This window comes from Tamandua tetradactyla, chromosome 14, assembly GCF_023851605.1.
Source record: "Tamandua tetradactyla isolate mTamTet1 chromosome 14, mTamTet1.pri, whole genome shotgun sequence".
Classification (NCBI taxonomy): Eukaryota; Metazoa; Chordata; class Mammalia; order Pilosa; family Myrmecophagidae; genus Tamandua; species Tamandua tetradactyla.
In genome coordinates, this window is record NC_135340.1 from 86,372,875 (window position 1) to 86,394,755 (window position 21,881).

The window sequence follows — 21,881 nt, forward strand, 5'->3', positions numbered from 1 at the left end:
TTTTTTATTACAGATTCAATCATTTTTCTTTTTATTTTCCTGCAGAGATGGTCTAGTTTTAAGCTGTTATAGGGAGTTTGTTTCTAGAATTTTTCAATTTTGTCCAGGTTATATAATTTTTGGCATACAGTTTTTCTTTAAATAGAATCCTCATATGATTCTTTTAATTTCTGCTGGTTCAGTTGTAATATCAACCCTTTCATTTCTGATTTTACTTATTTGTGTCAGTTCTCTTTTTTTCTTTGTCAGTAAAAATCTGAAGATTTGTCAGTATTATCGATCTTTTCAAAGAACCAGCTTTTGGTTTCATTGATTCAATATTTTGATTTTTATTCTCTATTTCATTTATCCATTTATCCAGATTCTAACTTTTAGTTCCATCCTTCTGCTAGCTTTACATTTAGTTTATTTTTCTTTTTCTAGATTTTCCAGTTGTGAGGTTGACTCTCTGCTTTGAGATCTTCTTGTTAATGTGAGGTATTTAGAGCTAAGAATTTCCCTCTTAGCTCTGCCTTTGCTCTATCCATATGTTAATATGTTGAATTTTCATTTGCATTTGCTTCTAGATGTTTCCCAATTTCCCTTGTACTTTCATTTTTGACCTATTGTTTGCATATGAATACTTTGTTCAATTTGCATATATTTGTTAATTTTCAAGGTAGCCATCTGTTATTCATTTCTAGCTTCATTCTACTGTGATTTTCATGGTGTATGTTTCATTTTCTGAGTAACAGCAAACTTGTTTTCCATATTGGCTGCACTATATTTAATTCCTAACAGTAATGGTTGAGGGTTCCAATTTCTCCACACCTTCAACAAGTTACACTCTATTTTTAATCTTTATCTTTACCATCTCAGTGAATATCAATAGATATCTCCTTGTGCTTTTGGTTTGCATTTCTCAGTGACTAGTAAAGTTGAATATCTTTTATATGTTCATTTGGCATTTGTAAATATTTCTTTCACAAAATGTTTGTTTAATTTATTTTCCATTTTCTAATTGTGTAGTTTGTCTTATTGTTACTCAGTCATAAGAGTGTACTTTATATATTCTAGACATTTACACATTATGAGATATGTGATGGGAAAATCTTTTATTCCTATCTGTAGTTCTTTTTTTCACTATCTTGTAATGTATTTTGATGCCCCAAAATTTTTAATTTTGATGAACTCCAGTATGGTTTTTGTTTTGTTGTTCATGTTTTTGTCACATAGTAGAATCCATTTTTAAATCCAAAGTTGCGTTGGTGGGAATGTAAAATGGTGCATTCATTGTGGGAGAAAATTCGGCTGTTCTCCAGGAAATGAAATATAGAATTTCAGTATGATCTGACAATCCTGCTACTAGGTCTATACCTAGAACTGAAAGCAGGGACTTGAGTATATATTTGCACACCAATGTCCATAGCAGCATTATTCGCAATTGCTAAAAGATGAAAAAACCCAAGTGGCTATCAACCAATCAATGGATAAACAAAAGGTGATATATACATATAGTGGAATACTATTCAGCTCTAATACGGAATGGGAATGGTGTATGATGATGAATACAACAACTTGGATGATCCTTGAGGACATTATGTTGAGTGAAATAAGCCAAACACAGAAGGGCAAGTACCGTATGATAACAGTGATATGAACTAATAATAATAAGCAAATTCATAGAGTGAAGACTAGATTATAGGCTACCATGAGCTAGAATGGGGTTAGAGAATGCTGAGCTGATGCTTAATTTGTGCTTAATTTTTATTTATGATCATTGTAAATGTTTGAAAATGGATGGAGGTGATGGTAGCAAATAATTGTGAGTGTAACTGACAGCACTGAATTATGTAAGTGAATGTAATTGAAAGGCAAAGTTTTGGGTCCTGTATGATAGCTAGAATTCAAGGATAAAAAACACAATGAACCCTGTTGTGGGACTATAATTATGGTTAATGGTATGTATATATAAGAAGTTCTTTCATGAAATATAACAAATATATATCACTATTACAAGGTGTTAATAATAGGGTGGTAAATAGGAGAGAATACAATGCAAACAGTGAACTGTACTTATCAGTAATATTTTAATATTCTCTCATCATTTTTAACAAAGGTACCATACCAATCCAAGGCGCCAACAATGGGGGGATATATGGGAATGTTGTATTTTTACGTGACTTTCACGAAAGCTTACAACTTCTCTAATTACAAGAAAAACTAATATTATTTAAAACCATCATGCTAGGTGAAAAAAAATTAAACACAAAGTACTGCTTACAGTATGATTTCATTTGATAATAGGTAAATATAACTGCATCCATAGAGAAAATTATAGCAGTGGTTATGTAGCACTGGGGAAGGACGGAGGGACCATAACGTGACTGCTAAGAAGTATGGTGCTTATCTTTTTGAAGTAATGAAAATGTTCTAAAATTGATTGTGATAGTGTGCTCAACTCTGTGATTATACTAAATGCCACTGGAGTATACATTTTTGATGGGTTGTACTGTATGTGAATATATTTCAATAAAACAACGTCCTTAAAAAGGTATTCAGTCTGTATTCCAAAAAGTACATGAAAATAGCATATGACCCATCAGAAAGACACTAGGTTGATGGGTAAAGAACAATTTACATGGCAACTAAGAATTCTTGCATAGTTTAACAGGGAGAATTTCCACCTAAGATTCCTGCAACAGTAACACACATTTAGGTCATGAAAGATAAAGAAAGATGGATTAAATTTAAGGGCTGGATAAGACTATGTGAAATAACAGCTCATGTGCAGTGGACCCTGAATCATAAAAGGGCATTCAAGAGAAAGCTGCTGAGTTCTGATGAGGGCCATAGTTTAGTTAATATTGAACAAATGTAAATTTCCTGTTCCTGATAATGAGTGTGATTAGATGAGAGGTTCAACTGTGGGCAAGAGGGCAAAGGAGATTCAAGAGCACACAGCCTTTTACATATTGTGGCAGCTTGGTGAGGTGTTTGAACATCATTCAATTTTTAGGTATCTTGACCCTTACGTGTAAGGCTAAAGTGTGTTCACAGGAAGGTTTTCACTTTGCCTTCCATGTTTCTTCTTTTCAAAATTTGTCCCTAAGGATGGATGACCTCTTGGATGTGATGTGTGACTCTTGGAAAACTTGATTTTTGTTTTTTAGTGTGATTTCTCTATGGTTTCATTTGGTTTTTGCAAAATGTGTGCATGCGTTTGGTGTTTGCTTGAGACAGGTGTTGATAGCATCAGAGCAGACCTTGCAAGTGGGATTGTGAGACTCTAAGATTATGACACATATTGGCATGAGGGCCAGGCCCAGGGAAATCACCCCCAACGCACACACACAGACGCCCACTCACATACATGCAGCACCTTAGGCTGTGGGCTCAGCTTCAGGCCCTCATGCCTGGACATGTATATAACTTCCTCTCAATGCTTAGAAAATAGGATAAGGCCAGTGTGGCAAAATGTTAAATGTTGGTGGATCTGGGTAATGTTGTGGGTGGTTTATTGGCATTCTCTATGGTTTTTTTTTTATTATTATTTTTGCAACTGTTTTATGAGCTTGAAAGCTTTTCAAAATAAAAATTTGAAAAAAACAGAGTCTTCAGGAAACTCTTCTCTTGGAGTCACCATGTGCACTTCTGGAATGATTATTTTATGCCCCCCTCAGGTAGGCCAGAGGTAGGACAGTTGCTCCTTAAGGCTGCTCCCACCCCAGTGGCCAGTACCTCCTTGGAGGACCTGGAGCCATCACCAGCCAGCAGCAAGGAGTAACAAGATCTTTGATCTGGGGCTTCTTAGAGAAATGGCTGATTCCAAAGCTACAGCAGGAAAAGTGCAAGATGAGCTTACAACATCTTATTCCTAGAAGTAAGGAAAGATTCAATGAATCAAGGGGATCTAACATAAGGACAGAGACATCAGCTTACAGGCCCCCACTGACCAAATCAAGGAAAATTGGAATAAGTAATATTAATGGTGTGGTGGTTAGGTTCTGGTGTCAACATGCCCAAGTGATTGTGCCTAGCTGTCTGATCAGGGAAGCACTCACCTGACTGTTGCTGCAAGGATATTTCAGAGCTGGTTGATAAATCAGAAGATTGGTATATTAAATCATCAGTCAGTTGATTGCATCTGTGGCTGATTACATCTGTGATCAACTAAGGCATGCCTCCCACATGAGATAATTCAATCAGTTGCAGGCTTTGAAGGAGGAAGAGAGACTCTTTCACAGCTTCTTCAGCCAGTGAGCCTCTCCTGTGTACTTTGTCCAGACTCTTCATCAGAGTCACCAGCTTTATGGCCTGCCCTGTGATTTTGGACTCTTCTTTTCCAACAGTTGTGTGAGACACCTTTATAAATCTCATATGTACACATCTCTTCTTCTGGTTCTGTTTCTCTAAGGAACCCTGACTAACACAGATTGGTACCAGGAGAGGTCCTTGAGAAACAGAATTTTAAAAATGGGTTTTACATTTGGTTTTCTACTCTGACTTGACTTAGAGGCACTAATGACTCTGCTTCCAATAATCAAGTTGGCACTGAAAGTCTACGGAGTGAATTGGCAAAAGAGATGCTCAAAATATCACCATTAGATTCTGCTATTTGTACACTTTTATGTGGCAAGACTTTGAGTGACAATGTTTTGGATACTTTTACAGAGTTTTTTGGAATTAAGTGGTATAATGATGTTGGCTGTTGTTGTTAGATATGCTGGATACATTGAGGAGGGAAAGGGATGAGCTGAAAGCTTCAATTTTGTACCTTAAGTGCTGAATGAATGATGTAAAAGTTTCCATGCGTGCCCTGAAAAAAAATCTTATTTCCTGTGGTCCCAGACTTGAGATCTCTGAAACCCAGACACAAAGCCTCATTGCACAAGTAGCAGATTTACAACCTAAACTAAAATCTCAACCTGGCAACCTGGTGTATTACATTCTGGCAGTGTTGGCAGACAAAAGCAAATGGATTATAACCTATTGAATTAGATCAGCCAGGGTGAGTCCATGTTGAAACAAATATCTACATACATAACATACATACACACATACAGTTTAATGATAAACAGGATATTTACACAGTTATAAATCCAGACCAAAAATACACAGAGGAAAAGGGTAACTATATAGGGGAAGCTTGGCCGACCAGGCTAATCAAGTGATCTGATAAACACCACCAGTAATGGAATGACAGAAATCAGGAGAACCTGGCATCACTTCCATGATATTCTTCTCAAAGATGCACAACCACAGAAGCAGATTCTCTATGGAAAAAACTGACCACCAATAGTCAAAAGCATCAAGACCATAAAAGTCAAGGAAAACTATTCAACTGTTCCAGATGGAAAGGCATTAAAACACGCCAACTAAAGGTAACACATGAACGAAAGGCTAACGTGACAGTGGACTGGCTATTTTTTCTATCATGGACATTATTGGAACAAATGATTAAACTTTAACGGACACTGATGATTACATGGGAGTCATGTTTCAGTGTTGATTTCCCAATACCAAGGTCTGTAATATAGCTATGTCAAATTCCTTATTTGAAGGAGATGCACATATGAGTACTGGGGAGGCAACTGGGGTATTACGCCAATAAATCATTCAAGGGAAAGAAAAAGTCCTTTGTACTCTATTGGTGAATGTCAAGTAAGTTTCTGGTAATTTCAAGATTAACTGCACCAGAAACATGTTTTCAAAGAATGCAGAATGTGTCACTGGATAAGTTGAGGTGCATATCATTAATGATTGTTTTAGTCTGCCAAAGCTGCCGTTTGCAACACACCAGAGATGGATTGGCTTTTGATAGAAGGGGATTTATTCAGTTCAGAACTTATTGTTCTTCAAAGAAAAGGCAGCTTTTCCCGGGGTGATTCCTTTCTACATCTCCAAATATCTGGGCTGAGCTCTGAGTGCTGAGATGAGATGTGCTGAGCAGCTTGAGCTGTGTGGCATTGAGCTTTCTGACCTCGCTCTTTTAAGCCTCCCACTGACTAAATTAAACATCACTCATTGCAGAAGTCACTTCCCTTAGCCAACTGCAGATATAATCAGCTATAGATGATTTTCTCATGCTAATGATTCAAGTCCATAGCAACAGAACCAGACACCATCACCTGACCAAGTTGATACCTGAACCTAACTACTACAGGGCTATATATGGCCACAACTTGATCATGCAGAGTTTTACCAAATGAAGGTTGATGTGACTGACAGTGAGCCTGAGTTAAGGGCCCAATTCTGCAGAGTGGAAGTGGGTGGAAGTTGGATAGCTGGGAGCACTCCTTGAATTGTGCTGATAGACAGAGCTCTCAGAGGTGCAGCTGCCACCAACTACTACAGGAATGGTTCCCATCTCATCAGACCCATGCTTCCATAAGGATTTCTGGCTTATTCCTGTTCCCCCTGCTGGCCTGCTGCTCAGTGAGTACTGATGATGGAGAGAATGTGAGAGATGGAGGAGGGATGATTCCTGCAGCTGAAGTTCCTCATTCATCCTTGTGAAAGGCTTGGGGTAAGAAGGGGGCCAGAGATGGCATCACCCCCACAGACCTAGTGGGCTTGGAACATCTACACCTAACCCCAGTGAAACATCTCACATCTTTGTTCTTCTCACTGTTTTTGCCTTTGCTGTACTCACACCATCCTCCCTGACCACCCCAATGCCCTTCTCTAGTCTTGGTGAAGATTCTCCTGTTCTTCCCAGACCCCATCCCAGTGAGCATGAAGGCCCATTCCATGGCTGCTCTCCCAGTCTCAGCTTCTACCTAACATGATCCCACAAGAAGGAAGGCCTGTAGAGCTTGGGGGCTTCTAGTGACAGGGTCAGGGGCTGATTTCTCTGATTTCCCTGACTCCCAGCACCAAGAGCTTTGGATCTGGCAATTCTCCAGTCCAGCCCAACAAGTGAGCATATGGAAAGGTGAGCAGAGGCACAGATGCATCACTAAGACATGTCTGTAATCCTGAGTCCACCCCTCGTGTTCCCAGGACTGACCCAGAAATTCCACTTACAGGAATTCATCTCAATGAAATAGTCAGGAAAGGGGTAAAGGACAGCGATATCTTCTATAATGTGGCTCATAAAAGGGAATCCATCTAAGTTTCCACCAGTCAGACACTAACACTTCAGTGAATTCACATCCACATCATGAAATGCCATCCAGGGATGCAAAGGTAAGCTCTAATCGATAAATTTTGACATGGAGAGATATCAAGGATATGAAGTAAGGTAGCTGGGGGGAGGGGGAGTTGTACCTCCTGCTTCAGGACTCAGATGCAAGCAGCAGCACATTCTCCTCTGTCTAGAAAGGCCTGACCTGCACAGGGTTCGTGCCAGGAGCTCCCCTCTTCCTCATATATTGTTGCCTAGGCAGGAACAGACTTCCTTGGGCTCCTAATCTCATGGAGAGCTCTCAAATGCTTTTTCTACTCATAAAGAGCAGCCAAGTAAACCACTCAAACACTGCAGTAGGCTAAAGAATCCTTAGAGCTATCAGAGGAACTTCGAGGACCTCCTTCTTTAATTCAGGATATAGCTCTGTAACTTGTCATCTTGAACAGCCAGTCAACCCTCTCTTGCCCCCTGGGGTGCTGCCAGTGGTACAGGAAGCCCTGGCTGAAATGCCCCCTGAAAACTCAAAGAACATCTGCACTCCCTGAAGGCATCACTGGTGGCCTGACGTCCAGCTACAGCACCTGGAGAACCAGGTGTCACACTCAACAGCCAGTCTTCAGGACCCTCCTTGCCAATCTCCTGACCTCTGAAACCTTTGGCTTGGGAGTAACTTCCCTGGGTTATGTGACCAATTCCCCTCCAGGCCCTCAGTCCTCTCCTCCACGTAGTTCATCTTGGCTCATGTCATTCAGATGCTGGTTCAGCTCCATGGAGGAGATGGGGCTGGAGAAGGATGGTGAGTTCTGTATCAGTTCTGGGAGGCTGGAAACATTATGGGGTGTCAGGAGAGGATCTCTCCCAAGAGCCCAAGGCACCCGAGATAACAACAGTCACCAGTGAGTGCTTTCTACAAACAGGAAGCATCCAAACACTTGCTATCCATCAGAACAAATCCCTGCGCCCTCACAGGTGCTGGTGGGAGGAGGAGGATGGTGGTGGGCAGAAGGTCAGAGAGGTAGAAGTTTGCCCACACAGAGCACAGGGGCACCCCAATATGTAGGGGACATACAGGGCAATTTCAGATAGGGTGACAGAGTGGGCCCTCATTGAGAAAGGGTTCTGTGGGCAGAAACAGGAAGGACTCAGGAGTCCCTGTGGTCAGAGCATGCCTGGGGTGTGACAGCAGAGAAGGGGTCACTAGACCTAATAGGAAAAACTGGGGCAGCCTGTTATTCTGTTGTTTCTAGGCATTTACTCCTGAGAAATGAAGGCAAATGTAATGCAAAGAGGAGTTGTGTCCCTGAAGACTCATAGCAGATTTATCTGCAAAGGCCCAAAGAGGAAACAACCCTGATTGCCATCAGTGGGAGAGGGCATGTGCAATCTGTGAACCATCTGCACCATGGAACCCTCCTCAGCAATAAACACAAATGCATTGTGGTTACATCCACACGGATGAAACGCCCCACAATGATGCCAATTTAAAGACACCAAAACAAAGGAGACAGAGGAAGAGAGTTAATGTGTGCTCCATTCATATGGAATTCTGAAAACTGCAAACAAATCCATAGTGACAGAAAGTACTTCAGTGTTCCATGACGATGGGGACAGAGGGAGGTGGGGGTAAGGCAACTTCAGTGTTCCATGACGATGGGGACAGAGGGAGGTGGGGGTAAGGCAAATGGGCAGGAGGGAAATCTGTGTGGTGATGGTGTTCCTTACTGCAACCTTGGCTTCACAGGTGAGAACATGTGTCAATACATCCAACCTTAACACCTGTATCATCTAAACCTGGACAGCTTGCAATGTGCCATTTATGTCTGAAATAAACTGTTTTTACACAGAAGGAAACAAGGTCATCAGGTCAGATTGAGGGTTGGTAGGAAGCTCTGGAGTCTGCGGAGTGAGAAGCAGGGATAAAATGACCATGTGGAGGGAGTCCAAGCTCACACAGGAAGGAGCATGTAGGGTGCAGGGCCCAAGAGAGGTCTTGGTGACAAAGGTAAGGGTGAGTGCAGGCAGATGGTGCTGTTTTATCACAATGCAGTTGCTTTTATCAGGCAGTGCTTGTGATTTAGGGAACTGCTCTTTCCCTCTCTGAACTTTCTCTCTATTTAAAATATTTTTGAAAGTATGTTTTATTCCTAAAGACAAGCTGCCATGGAATGAACAGTTCTGGGTGGACAGAAATGTAACAGCGAAGCAAATGGTAAGCTAAATCCCAGAGTATATTAAGCAGATAATAAAAAAGTATTGGCAAAGTTCCTTGAGGGATGGAAGAAAAAATATGCAACTATTAAAGTTTGCCATTGGGGAAACCCCTGATACTGTGTCAAACATTAGGGTTACCCAAATCAATAGGCCAAGCCCTTGATCTTGAGGCTTGCTCTTGTGAAGTTTATGTAGATAGAGGAGAACCTTAGTCTACCTATAGGTATGACTAAGATTTACATCCAGAGGACCTCTTTTGTTGTTCAGATGTGGCTTCACTCTCTCTAAGCCCAAGTCTGCAAGTGAAATTATTACCCTTTCCCCTATATGGGAAATGACACCTAGGGGTGAAAGTGTCCCAAGCAGAATGGGAGATGACTCCCAATGGTGAGTCTCGGCACATGGGATCAATAATGGTTTCCTGCCAAAAGAGAGAAAAGGAGTGTAACAAATTAGGAATTAATAGTTGAGAGTTCAAATAGAGTAAAGAGGGCACTCTGGAGGTCACTCTTATGTAAGCTTCAATTAGGCATTGCTCTCTATCGTAGCTTCCTGTCGGATTCAGGTGTCAATGTGGCTAGGCGGAGGTGCCTAGTTCTATTGCTGTGGACGTGAGCCAAAGGCATGTGAACATCATCTGTTCCTGATTACATCTGCAGTCAGCTAAGAAGCATGACTGTTGCAATGAATGATGTTTGATTTAATTGGCTGGTGCTTAAATGAGAGAGCTCAACATAGCACAACCCAAGCAGCTCAGCATACCTCATCTTGGCACTCAGGCCTTTGGAGATGCAGAAAGGAATTGCCCCTGGGGATCTTGTTGGAACCCAGGGTCCTAGAGAGAAGGACCAGCAGAGATCACCCTGTACATTCCCATGTAAGAAAGAACCTCAGTTGAAAGTTAGCTGCCTTTCCTCTGAAGAACTATAACTAAATAAATCCCCTTTTATTAAAAGTCAATCCATCTCTGGTATTTTGCATTCTGGCAGCTAGCATACTAGAACACATGCCAAACAAAACCAAAACCATTTCCTGCCAATCTTAAAGAACACCTATAGCATTATATAAGATTCAACAAAGGTTCTGTGCACTAGGGTATCTTTTCAGGAAACTGCAACCTCCAGATGGGTCCCTGGACCATGTAAGTCCTGAAATGCCAGAGAGGCCACCCTCTCCAGAACTCAACTAATTCTATTCCCCTATCCCACGTATTTACAGCCCCTTCCAATATCAAAGATTTATAATGGTATAGCCCAATTACCCCTAAAAAGTGGGAGAAAGATCAAAGGTGATGGTAGAGTTGTACAGAGAAGGCAGGGTTTAACAAATGAATATGATTGCTGAATCATTATATTGATATCTCTTTTGGTCTCCAAAGTGCTCTAGTGTCTTAGAGCAGCTAGAAATCAAAACCTAAAATTGTGGATTTGTAACCCATACCAAACTCTGAAATCTGTTCTACAACTAATTGTTGTTATGTGCTTTGAAGTTTATTGCTTTTTTGCATATATGTCATTTTTCATGACAAAGAAAATTAAGTTGATTGTGATGAGACATGCACAGCTATATGAAATTGTGAACTATTGATTGTGCACTATGCATGATCATATGGTTTATGAATATATAATGTATAACAATAAAAAGATAAAAGGGGGGAAATTTTCCAGAACAATGTCTTGAGTAAAATGAAAAGAGAAGGACAAAGTAACTTAACTTGAGTGCAGGGAAAATAAAAAGATCCACACAAAGGGAATTTGAGGTGCAAGGTCCTCTCTGTCTTATCTGAGCCACCTGACAAACCATCACTGCCCCATAGACCAGACATCATTCCTGCCCCATCTATCCCTATGGCCTCCTACTGCACTGGTGTTTTATACCAACTTCATGGCATGTAATTAGACAACCAGGAGGACAAAAGAAGTGACCAGAAGCCTCACAGCTGGGCCATAACAAAAGCACATATTATGACCCTGTAGCATCCAGGCATGGAGGCCAGTCCTGTCACCACACATGTGGAGACCACACAAGCATTGGGTAACTACAAGACTGCTAATAACCGCAATTGCAACCCAAGGTTGGGCTGGTCAGGCTCAGTGCAGGCTGAACACATTGCTACTGTGCTCACGTCTGGCCCCTCTGAAGGCCAGGGTTCCCAGGAAGAGATTTGGGCAAGCGCATACTGAGGAAACCAGATCCGGAATGTTGGTTCAATCAGGATGCCCTAGTGGGCCATGTGCATGCATGCTCAGAATCAGGGGTGGGAAACTAGTGCCTGTGAAGTTCTGTACTCACCCATTGCGGTGTCCCAGGGGACCCCAAATTGAACAGTACATGAAGAGCACCATGGCAGGTCAAGTGAGACTGTGGATGAATGAGAAAGCTTTGTATTTCAGCAGGTTTAATAGCACTTCAGCTGCTTTGTGAACATGATGCCCCACATTTTTACTTTGCACTGCACTCTACAATTTTACAGCTTGTCTTGATATCTTGCACCTGGAGTCTCTGCTTGCTAGGGCACTGCAGACAGTAGCAGCCCTGTGGGCTGGCCAGCAGGGCCATCACCACTCTCCAGGAGCACCAGTGGTCTCTTCCATCTCTGTGCAGGCCTCCCCTGTGCAAGACCCCACGAAGTCCCTGTTCAGCTCCCACAGACGTATTCTTGAATGCTGGGCTTAGCCTCTGCTGCTCTAAGGTGTGTTCAGGCCTCTGAGGGATGCAGGGCACCTGTGTGTACCCCTTCCCAGGTGCTTGCAGAGTCTGAAGAGTTTACCTGCATTCAGGTTGGGGAGCTTCAATGCCAAGCAACTGGACCTCTCAGGCTCTTTTCTGGCCAGCTTTCCCAAGCACCATAGGTACAAGCTCACCTGACACCAAGCACAGCTTGGAAAGGGCCAAATTTAGTGCCCCTCTTCAGGGATTGCAGGCCATATTAGAAGCGGCCCTCACTGGGGTGGAGGGTCAGTTTCCTGGGTAGACTATTCCAGACTCCCTTGGGGGTGGTCTCAGCTCCTCAGCATTCCTGAGCTCAGTTGCCACTGTGTGACCTGCTCCTCAGGATCTCTCTCTTCCAGTGTCTCACCTCCATGACCCTTGTCCTTTTGTCTCAAGGTCTGCTTCGAGTGGACGAATATCAACACCCTCCCAGAGGTGAAGAGTGACTTCCCAAGGTTGTCGGCCCTTTCCTGCCCACTGGCTCTTCTGGGTACAAATTGCTTGACAAAGCCCCTCACTGTCAGCCAAGACCTCAGCAAGAGCCCACTTTGTGCTCACTGACTGGACGCTGCAAAGCTTGGAGGGAGCTGCTAATTAGGCACTTAACCATTCATCAAGCAGGATGGGCCAGGGGCTGGGGGCAGGTATAAGGTCAAGGAGGCAGCAGAAGCAGAATCATTATTACTCCCTTCCCAAAGCCTACCTGCATGGACAGTGGTTAAACCTACGTTAGCATCCAGATCTGCTTCTTCTGGACTCCAAAAGGGAACCAGAGCCGTTGGATTCTTTGCAGAATGAGCTGTCATGGAACATTTTCCTTGGAGGGTTAAACTGTCCCTGTCCAGCAGAAGTCTTCAGGGCCTGGTTGTACTCAAGTTCTGGCTTCAGCTCCTCTGTCCCTGGTGGGCTCTGCATAGGTCAGGATGTGGATGCCAGGGGCAGGAGCCAGAGTGGACTTCGTGGTGCCCAAACAGCTGTGCCTGCAGGCAAACCACAGAGTCCCTTAGACTACAGTCTCTTCATCTGTGACATGCAGGGACCCCAGCACCCTGAGGCAATCTCATTCCATGATCATTCCTGAAGGGAGGCCTTTTCATTTTACTAACAATGAGGTGGGGGGGGGGAGGGGGGTGGGGAGAGAGAGAGAGAGAGAGAGAGAGAGAGAGAGAGAGAGAGAGAAACCACAGTGGACATTTACAGCTTTTTCATTACTAGTTATGGACTTGAATTTGGAAAAAACAACAACAACAAATATCTGTTCATCAAATTCCATGACCCCTTGGGTTGAATTATAATTTCAGAGATGTATTCTTATTTCAGTAGGACTTTAACCAGTGTCTCTCTCATTATTTTCTTATCATTCATTTAACTAATAGTTCTCACTCTTGTTTTACTCTTGGCCATGAAAATACAGAAGGGATAAGACAGAAAAAACCCTGCCTACTGGAACTCATATCCAGTTGGAGAGGCAGACAGCAAATTAGAAAAATCAGCTGAAGTGGAGAAAAGAAAACAGGGAAGGAGGATGGAAAGAGGTGTTGGGTGGGTCTGAAATTATCACTAAGTTGCCAAGGAGGCTTTCCCAACCAGCAGAGTTGAGCCCAGCCTCGGCCGTGCCTTTCTGAGGCCTGTGCACATGCTGTTCCCCTGCCTGGATAATTAGGGTTTCACTAGAGTGTGCCTGGAAGGTTCCAGGAAGAACAAGGAGCCCCAAGCCTGGAACAGGGTCTGAGAGTAAACTGAGTCTGTAGTGCTTTCTGGATCACAATGGGAGCTAATTCTGTCCTTTGCTTTGAGCAGGGGAGAGTCTTAGATGGTTTTATGCAGCTGCCTAATATGATCAGAGTTTGGTTTGACAGGTTACTCTGGCTGCTGGTTTAGGATAATCTGAAGGGAGCCCAGGTGAGGCTGAGCTCTGCCCTCATGATGAGCTCTAGTTTAAGTCTCTGCAGCATGCTCAGCTCAAGCGTCAGTCTCTACTTCTTGCCCAGGTATAGATTAATTGCTGACTACAACATCTATCTCTAGCTTAAGCTATGCCTCCCTGATCAGCTCAAGATTGGGTCCCACCTGTATGCTCAGCTCTAGTTTAAGCTCTGCCTGCAGGGACAGGTATGGTGCAATCCCATCTGTACGCTCAGCTCTGGTTCACACCCTATTTGAACACTTGGTTCTAGTTTAAACCCTGCCTGCAGGGACAGGTATGGTGTAATCCCATCTGTATGCTCAGCTTTGGTCCATATCCTGTCTGCACACTTAGTTCTCATTTAGATCCCTGACTGGCTCAAGTTACTGATGGGGGCGCAAGCACATGTCATAGGTTAAACCAGTCAGAGGGGAGTCAGGAATTTACTGGGGGTAGCAAAACCCACTCTCCTGCTCTGTGGTGTGATGTACCGATTGAAGTGCTGGCAGCCCATATGCCATTTACAGAGAAGATGGCTCATAAGAGTAGCTCTCATCCAGGTTTCTCTCTGGCTTGCTTATATCTGATGGCAATGTCTGTTGTGATCCAAGAAAAATCCAAATATCTGCATCTGTTTTCCCTGTGTCCACATTTGTCAGGTCTGCTGTGAAGTTTCTGTCAACTCTGAGGCTTCTATCATTTCCCTTGGCTCTGTCATTTCTGACTCCCTTCAAAACATTTACTCTTTTAAAGGATTCCGGTGAACTATTCAAGACCCACCTGAATGGTGGAGTCCCATATCCCTCTAATCAAGGGTCACATCCACAGTTGGGCATGTCACATCTCAGCAGACATAATCTCATCAAATTTTCTAGCTCTCAGGATGGAATTAAGATAAAAAAAAGTGTCTGCCTCCGGCCAGCGGAGGGAGGGGCAGGAGGGGAGGAAAGCTCCGCCCCGCCCGTTTAGAATAGAAGGTCCCACCCACACCAGGGCCCTCCCTCCACCGCCTGGAAGAAGGGCAGGGAAGGCAGCGCCCCTGACTGCTGGTTCCTGGTCTGCCTCGGGCGTGTTTCTACCGTCCTCTGCTGACGCGAGCACCCGCAGGCAACAAGCCTTAAGGGAAATGGTTTCCTCCTGTCGGCTCCTCCTCTCGCCAGGGGTTCCCTCCCGGGTGTCCTTACATCTCGCTGTGGGCCCTTCTTTATTCCTGTGGATTTACCTCCTTGACCTGATCCGGGAAGGTGTCTCTCGGGAACCGGGAACCTTCTCCCGTTTTCCTCCATCTCTAGAGTCCATCAAGCTTTCTAGGAGGATAAGGTGGGTGGGGGGAGAGGAGAGCGAGAGAAGCAGAGAGGGAGACTCAATTGATTGCATTCCTGTGTGGGCGGCACCGCCCTCCTTCTGTTGCGTTTCACAAATGCTTCCTTGCTGGATGCACACTGGGGTCAATTAGTACACCCGGATGTGGAGAGAAGAATAAGGTTATTTAGCAATGACTAGCCTCAGGAAGACAGGAGGGCGGTTCCTCCCGTTTGTCTCCCCTAATTGGAGAAATAGTCAGTGTTTTATAGCATTTAAACAAATGCAAGCAGGTCTAGATGAGGAGGTTAGAGATAGTCTCATGTCTGTGTGTGTGCAGACTACCACATGCTTAGCTCATTTGAAGTTCAAGGTTTAGGCTATTGAGCATGTCAGCTGTGGGCCAACTCTGATGAGACAGGTTTGGTCAGTTCTAGAATGGCTGACTCATGTTACTTAATTCATATATATTGAGGGACTAAACCAAGAGTATCAGACTATAAGGTTGCAAACAAGATATAGGGATACATGTCCAGCCACCCACAAGTCATTTTACTGTTCAGTTACAGGGTAAAGATCATGCAGTTACAAAATACAGGATCATCATCAAAGAAATAAACCATCTAGGTTACAGTTTAGTGAGTTGCAACAATTGCAGATGATTTTTTCTGGCCACATCACAAAATATCAGAAAGTTAAAAGCCATTTAGAAAAGGATTTAATAACTTCATTTGAAGACATTTAAATTACTAATGCCAATCGTAGCCTGCAAAAAATGTTTTACCACTTATTTCAGCCAAGACCTAATTCCGGCAAGACTGAAAAACATGACAGGCACAGAGATAGAAGTAAGTTTGTTGGTTCTTATGAATAGGAGAGGATCTCTGGTGGTGGCCATCGGGATATTTAGCACTGTGCAAATGGAAAAGAAATATAAGATAGTGTGTGATTTCAGAACAGATGCAATCCATATGGCATGAGGACATTGGGTCTCTACCGTAATCAGGAAAGGGGCTTAAGAGCTGATGTTTGCTCAGGTTAGTATTTTTGACAAAGACACATTCAGTGCATCCATATTTACATTCTTAGGCCTCTGGGAAGATTGTTTACTTTCTTGACCTTTGTCATTGGCTAAAGTGGTCTGTTATGGACTTTTAAGAGTGAACCTGACCATTGGGTCACAACACCACTGTCCCATAGCAAGGTAGGTGAGCTCATCTCTGTTCAAAGCCCCATTTGATAAAACTATTTTAGGAAACTGAAATCCCTTGTGTTGGCTTGGAAACTTAATTTACTCTTCTTCTTAATGCAAAACTGTGAACCCAAGAAGTTAACGTGAATTTAAATCCAGGCACTAGGACATACAGGAGGTACCTGCTAGAAGCAAATATCTAACCACGGCATTTGTTGTTTCCACAAATGTAACCACAAGGTACTATAATGAAATGTAAGCTCTGCTCATGACAGACTCAAACTAAAATACGTAAATCACATTAGGGATCTATCTTCACTGATAAAAAGTAAATGAAACTATAAACACAAGAATAGCTGCTCCTAAAATGTGAGAATATCCTAAAAGTCACTACAAATCAATTAATTAAAGTTGTAAAAGTGAAAAGATAGGAAAAAAGAACTTCGTATATGTAGTAGTACCTATGAAACATAATTACAGTTCCAAAGCAATGGAGAAATGCAATGTGAAAGGACTTCTAATAAAAATTGAGTTATAATTGTTAGACTTTTGTGTTCTTCATTTGGCCTGAACAAAGCAATACATTTTAAGATTTGGGATTGTTTCTGCTTTGGACTTCAGATGATGAGTATCCAGCAAAATCCAGGAAATGCTCACTTTGTGAATGAAACATTTTTACTTTAATAAGCTAAATGCAACCTAATTCCCCTCCCCCATATCTCCAAAATTTTTTTCTCTCTCTTTAAACCCTTAATGATGTTTACTTATGAGTCATCTATAATCAGGTAAATCTTTTTTTGTAGAGAACAAAAATGCTTCATTGAAAAAGTGAACTGTTTCTCATTCTTACTAATATTTCTTATGAAATAAAATAAGTATAACAAATATAAAAGGAAATATATTTTAATTTTTGATATTTTGATAAAATACAGTCTTGACAGGTTGACTAATTTTTGAAGGACAACTTGGCATTTTATATACCAAATTTATAAAAGTGAAATTTCACAATCTTAGAGGAAAATGCCTTTTGAAGAAAGGACTGTAGTTTACTGTGTGTGATTTTAGGAAATACTTCTGAAGAGTATAATTAATTTCTCTTGATCTAAATGTTAGGAGGTTTTATTTTATGACCAAAACATTTATTTCAAATTATCTGTATTTATAAATATGAATATCAATGCCAAATATTTTGTTTTAAAAGTTTGTGTCTTAATTCCAAATCTTACATCAGCAGAAATAATGTTTAATATGCAATCTAGAATGATAACATGGCAATATTTGCCCATATTAATAGGAAAAACAAACTTCCAAGATAAAATTATCTCCTTTGTGGTAACCTCTCTGCTATCAGTAAAAATCCAATCATGCCACAATTAAATCAACTTGATTAAATAAAGAAGAGAGGCAGGATATGAAGTGAGAAGCGGGTCCCTCACCAATACAAGCCCTTTGTCAATAGATGTCACTCCAGAACTGAACTGACAGTGGAATCAGCTGTAGCCAGAGGAGAGCCTAGTGGAGGAGAGGCGTGCCGAGAAAGTATGATATACCCAGGAAAAGCCATGTTTATCCTGAGTCAATCTTTGCATGCAGCTGTTTCTTTGAATCCTGGTTCAGCACTGTAGATTGGAAACTTCTGATTACCTTATCTCTACAATTGGGTGTGACCTTTATTAGATGGAGATGTGACTCCACCCTTTGCCAGGTGGGTCTTGATTAGATTTCTGGAGTCCTTTAAAAGAGGAAACATTTTGGAAAGTGTTAGAAACCACAGAAGCCTCAGAGCCAACAGAAACTTCACAGCAGAGCTGACACAGCTGCGGACACGTGGAGAACTGAGACACGGATATTTGGAGATTCTTGGAGCACAGCAGACATTGCCATGAGATGTTAAGCAAGCCAGAACCTGGAGAGAGCCAAGACAGAGGACTGCCTGACCCACTGGTTTTTCTTGAGTAAAGGTAACCTCTTGTTGGTGCCTTAGTTTCACTTGTAACTTTCACTTCCTTCATACTGTAAACTTGTAACTTAGCAAATTCCCCCGTTTAACAGCTGTTGCAGTTCTGGTATAGTGTATTCTGTCAGCTAGCAAACTAACACAAGAGGTAAGTCAAATCTTATGTAACTTCTATTTTATTTCTGAAATGTCTACAATGGGCAAAAAAGAGAAAGCTAAGACCAGGCAATGGATCATTTATTCATGCAGCAGGTGTTGTCTGAAGCCAACTCAATGCCACACCCAGTGTGCATTTGGGAACTGTTGGCCCCACTGCTCCAGAACTATTAGGCAAAACCTAGATTTTCAGTACTCAAGCTGAAGAAATGATATCGTCTTCATTTCACTCAATCAAAGCGTAGCTTAGAAAACTCTACGAGATAGTGAATTGAAGTTCTCCCATTGTCTTCTTCCACCTCTGACCTGCTGCTTTGAGTTTTTGCCACACAAAAGTTAGACCAGTTGGGGGATGTCAAAGATCTCTGATTCTGGAGCAGCACTGTCCAATAGAATAGTGTGACCCACACATGTAATTATACATTTTCTAGTTACCACATTAAAAAAGTGAAAAGAAACAAGTCAAATTAATTTAATACCCTAAATATTTTTATTTCAACATATAATTGGTTTGAGACAGTTATTAAAGAGATAGCTTACACTCTGTTGAACTTACCTCTTCAAAATGACATTTATATTTTACGCTCATTGCACATCTCAATTTAGATCAAGTAGTTTTTATGTGACATGAGCCACATGAGTTTTGTGCCTACCACATTGGATAGTCCAGGTTTAGACCCTTCAAAGCTGAATAATGAAATTCCAGTCTTGATTCCCACTAGATTCCAAATATCCGAAGTTTGAGGCCATGAGGTTTTATATTTCTATGTGCACTGTTTGTTCATTACTTCGTGCTAGTGATTGCATGTACAAGGTATATGATGACTTTATACAGACAAACATGAATGCTCCCAGGTTATTTGATTCATGGAAAGTCTATTGTCATGTTCATTTTACCCAGACAGTGATCATGGCAGAACACTTTAAAGAAGCAAGTAGATGTCCTATCTGCAAGGCTTATCTTGAAAAACCAGTAAACTTAAAATGTGGATATGTCTGCTGCCTGCCCTGCCTCAATTCACTGGAGAAGGAGCCAAGTGGAGAGGGTTTATTGTGTCCCTCCTGCCCTGTAGTCTCTCAGAGGAATGACGCCAGGCCCAATTATCAGCTGCGGAAGCTGGTTTCCAAGGTCAAGGAACTGGAACCCCACCTGAAAACCATCCTACAGATGGACCCAAGGATTCTGAAGTTCCAAGGTAAGGAATCTGTATATCTTTCCACAAAGGGCCTTGAAATAAACAGCTATTCAATAGGGTCAATATTAAATGTGGGCAACAATTCGGTTTTGGCACCTAAAACTTCTGTGTGCCACAATCAACCATTGTTCTAACTTCTTAGTGAAAAGGAAAGATTCACTGGATATTTGCAAGGACGTATATTTTGGTTTTGCCGTAGAGTTTCATTATCCATAATGGTAGCCACAACTATATTTTGAGTACTTCAAATGTTGCCTAACTTTACACCAGATGTGACCCATTATCTCAGATCTCATCATCAGCTCTTACTAACATAAAAGTAGGAATGCCAATGTCTGCAATGCAAATGCATAACCACTAAGATGAAATGGGAATGGATGGCAAAGGAAAAGCAAAGTTCATTATTTCAACACTATTTTACAATAAATAGAATATCTTCATTCATTTCAAATATCCATATGTCTCCACTTGATAGGCTGTGTGCTAAAATACATATTAAATTTGAGAGCAAACAACAGTGATGCTGTCCTTCATGGAGCCTATGTATTAAAGAGAATAATTATCAAACAGCCTAATAAACAGATATAAACAGAACCCCCGCTATGACTAAAAGGTACACGCTGCTCTAAAACACATGTAGGATATTTTGACCTTATAAGGAGTACTATGTAAATTTTCTCAGGTAGATTCTGATTTAAAGAATAAGGTGAGTTTCCCAGTGCCTGCACATTTAAAAAAAGTAAATAAATAAGATGAGTTAAAGAAAATTAATTGAACAATCTATGTGCACATTTTCAGTAACTTTCAGTGGAGTAGGTGTATAGTCTGTCCATTTGATAACCTTTCTTTTTATTCCACAGTGGATATGACCTTGGATGTTGACACAGCCAATGACTTCCTAATCCTCTCTGATGACCTGAAGAGTGTCCAATGTGGACGTAACAAACAAAATCGTAAAGAGTGTGCTGAGAGATTCAGACCAGCAATTTGTGTTCTGGGCTCCTCTCGGTTCACTTCAGGTCGGCATTACTGGGAGGTGGATGTGGGAAGAAGCAAAGAATGGGATCTGGGTGTCTGCAAAGAATCTGTTCCCCGACAAGGAACCATTCTACGGTCTTCAGAGCATGGCTTCTGGACTGTGGGTTTGAGAGATGGAATTGGTTTCTCAGCCAGCACTAAGCCACTAACTGCAGTCAGGGTGAACTCCTGGTTATACCAAGTGGGGATTTTCCTCGATATGGATATTGGAAATCTATCTTTTTATGATATTACTGCACGGTCCCATATTTTTACATTCACCAAAATTTCAGCTTCAGAGCCGCTGTACCCATTCTTTTGTCCTTCAGTTCTAAGCAACAATGATCAAGGCTCCCTGACTATTTGTCCTGCTATGAATCCATACATTCCATGCCTCTAGCATAACCCCAAGTAAATCAAGTGTTGAAAATTTCTTGTCTTTGTACCTGTGGCATTTTGTACTTTATACATGCATTGTACAATGTAATAGCAGAAAACCTTGTGCTACATTCTAAGAGTTATAGTTTTAGCCATTACAATTGTATGCTTTTGAACCATTTTGGTTAAATTTTGTACATGGTGTGACATAGGACCCATCCTCATTCTTTTGTGTGTGGATATCCAGCTGTCCCAGATCCATTTATTGAAGAGACAATTCTTTCCAATTGAATCATCTTGGAAGTCTTGCCAAAAATCAATTGAGGAGAAATGTTATCAATATAATAACATAAATGGCTATTGGAAAACTCATCTGAGAGATTCAGTGAAATAAAGGACAATTCTCTCTTGTTCAGATTCTGGACCACTTAAACAACTCAAGCACATGGAGCCCAGAATGGGAATGAGGGCTTGTAATTCTGCATAGCTTAATGTAATGTCTGGATACATCCAGTGTATGTTGAGCAAATAATTAAAAAGCACTGGCAAAATCTCTTGAAGGATGGGAGAAAAATATGAAATTATGAAACTTTACCACCAGGGAAACCCCTGATACTCTCTCAAACACTAGGGCTCCAAAGTCAATAGGCCAAGCCCTTGATTAATTTTTGAATTTTAAAATATTTTTACTGGAGCCTCTTGACCAGCAGCGCTGCCTTCCTCAGCCCACCCAGAGAAGATCC

At 41.7% G+C, this 21,881-nt stretch overlaps 1 protein-coding gene across 6 annotated transcripts in view; it reads left to right on the forward strand.

Annotated features, from left to right (window-relative positions):
* The window catches only part of LOC143655216 (ret finger protein-like 3), a 37,391-nt gene extending 16,213 nt beyond the window's left edge, over nucleotides 1–21,178 (forward strand). Inside the window, exons 1-7 of one of the 6 annotated variants that reach the window (XM_077126657.1) lie at nucleotides 6,410–6,508; nucleotides 6,856–6,916; nucleotides 7,011–7,170; nucleotides 8,359–8,728; nucleotides 8,778–8,852; nucleotides 19,449–19,743; nucleotides 20,604–21,178. In XM_077126657.1, the coding sequence (XP_076982772.1) occupies nucleotides 8,793–8,852; nucleotides 19,449–19,743; nucleotides 20,604–21,160 (912 nt within the window). In that variant the 5' untranslated portion in view covers nucleotides 6,410–6,508; nucleotides 6,856–6,916; nucleotides 7,011–7,170; nucleotides 8,359–8,728; nucleotides 8,778–8,792 and the 3' untranslated portion in view covers nucleotides 21,161–21,178. Of the gene's footprint in view, nucleotides 1–6,409; nucleotides 6,509–6,855; nucleotides 6,917–7,010; nucleotides 7,171–8,358; nucleotides 8,729–8,777; nucleotides 8,853–9,213; nucleotides 9,321–19,448; nucleotides 19,744–20,603 lie in introns of those variants that run through there. The other 5 variants (XM_077126659.1, XM_077126658.1, XM_077126662.1 and 2 more) reach the window with 5 other exon arrangements.
* Nucleotides 21,179–21,881: the final 703 nt, after the last annotated feature.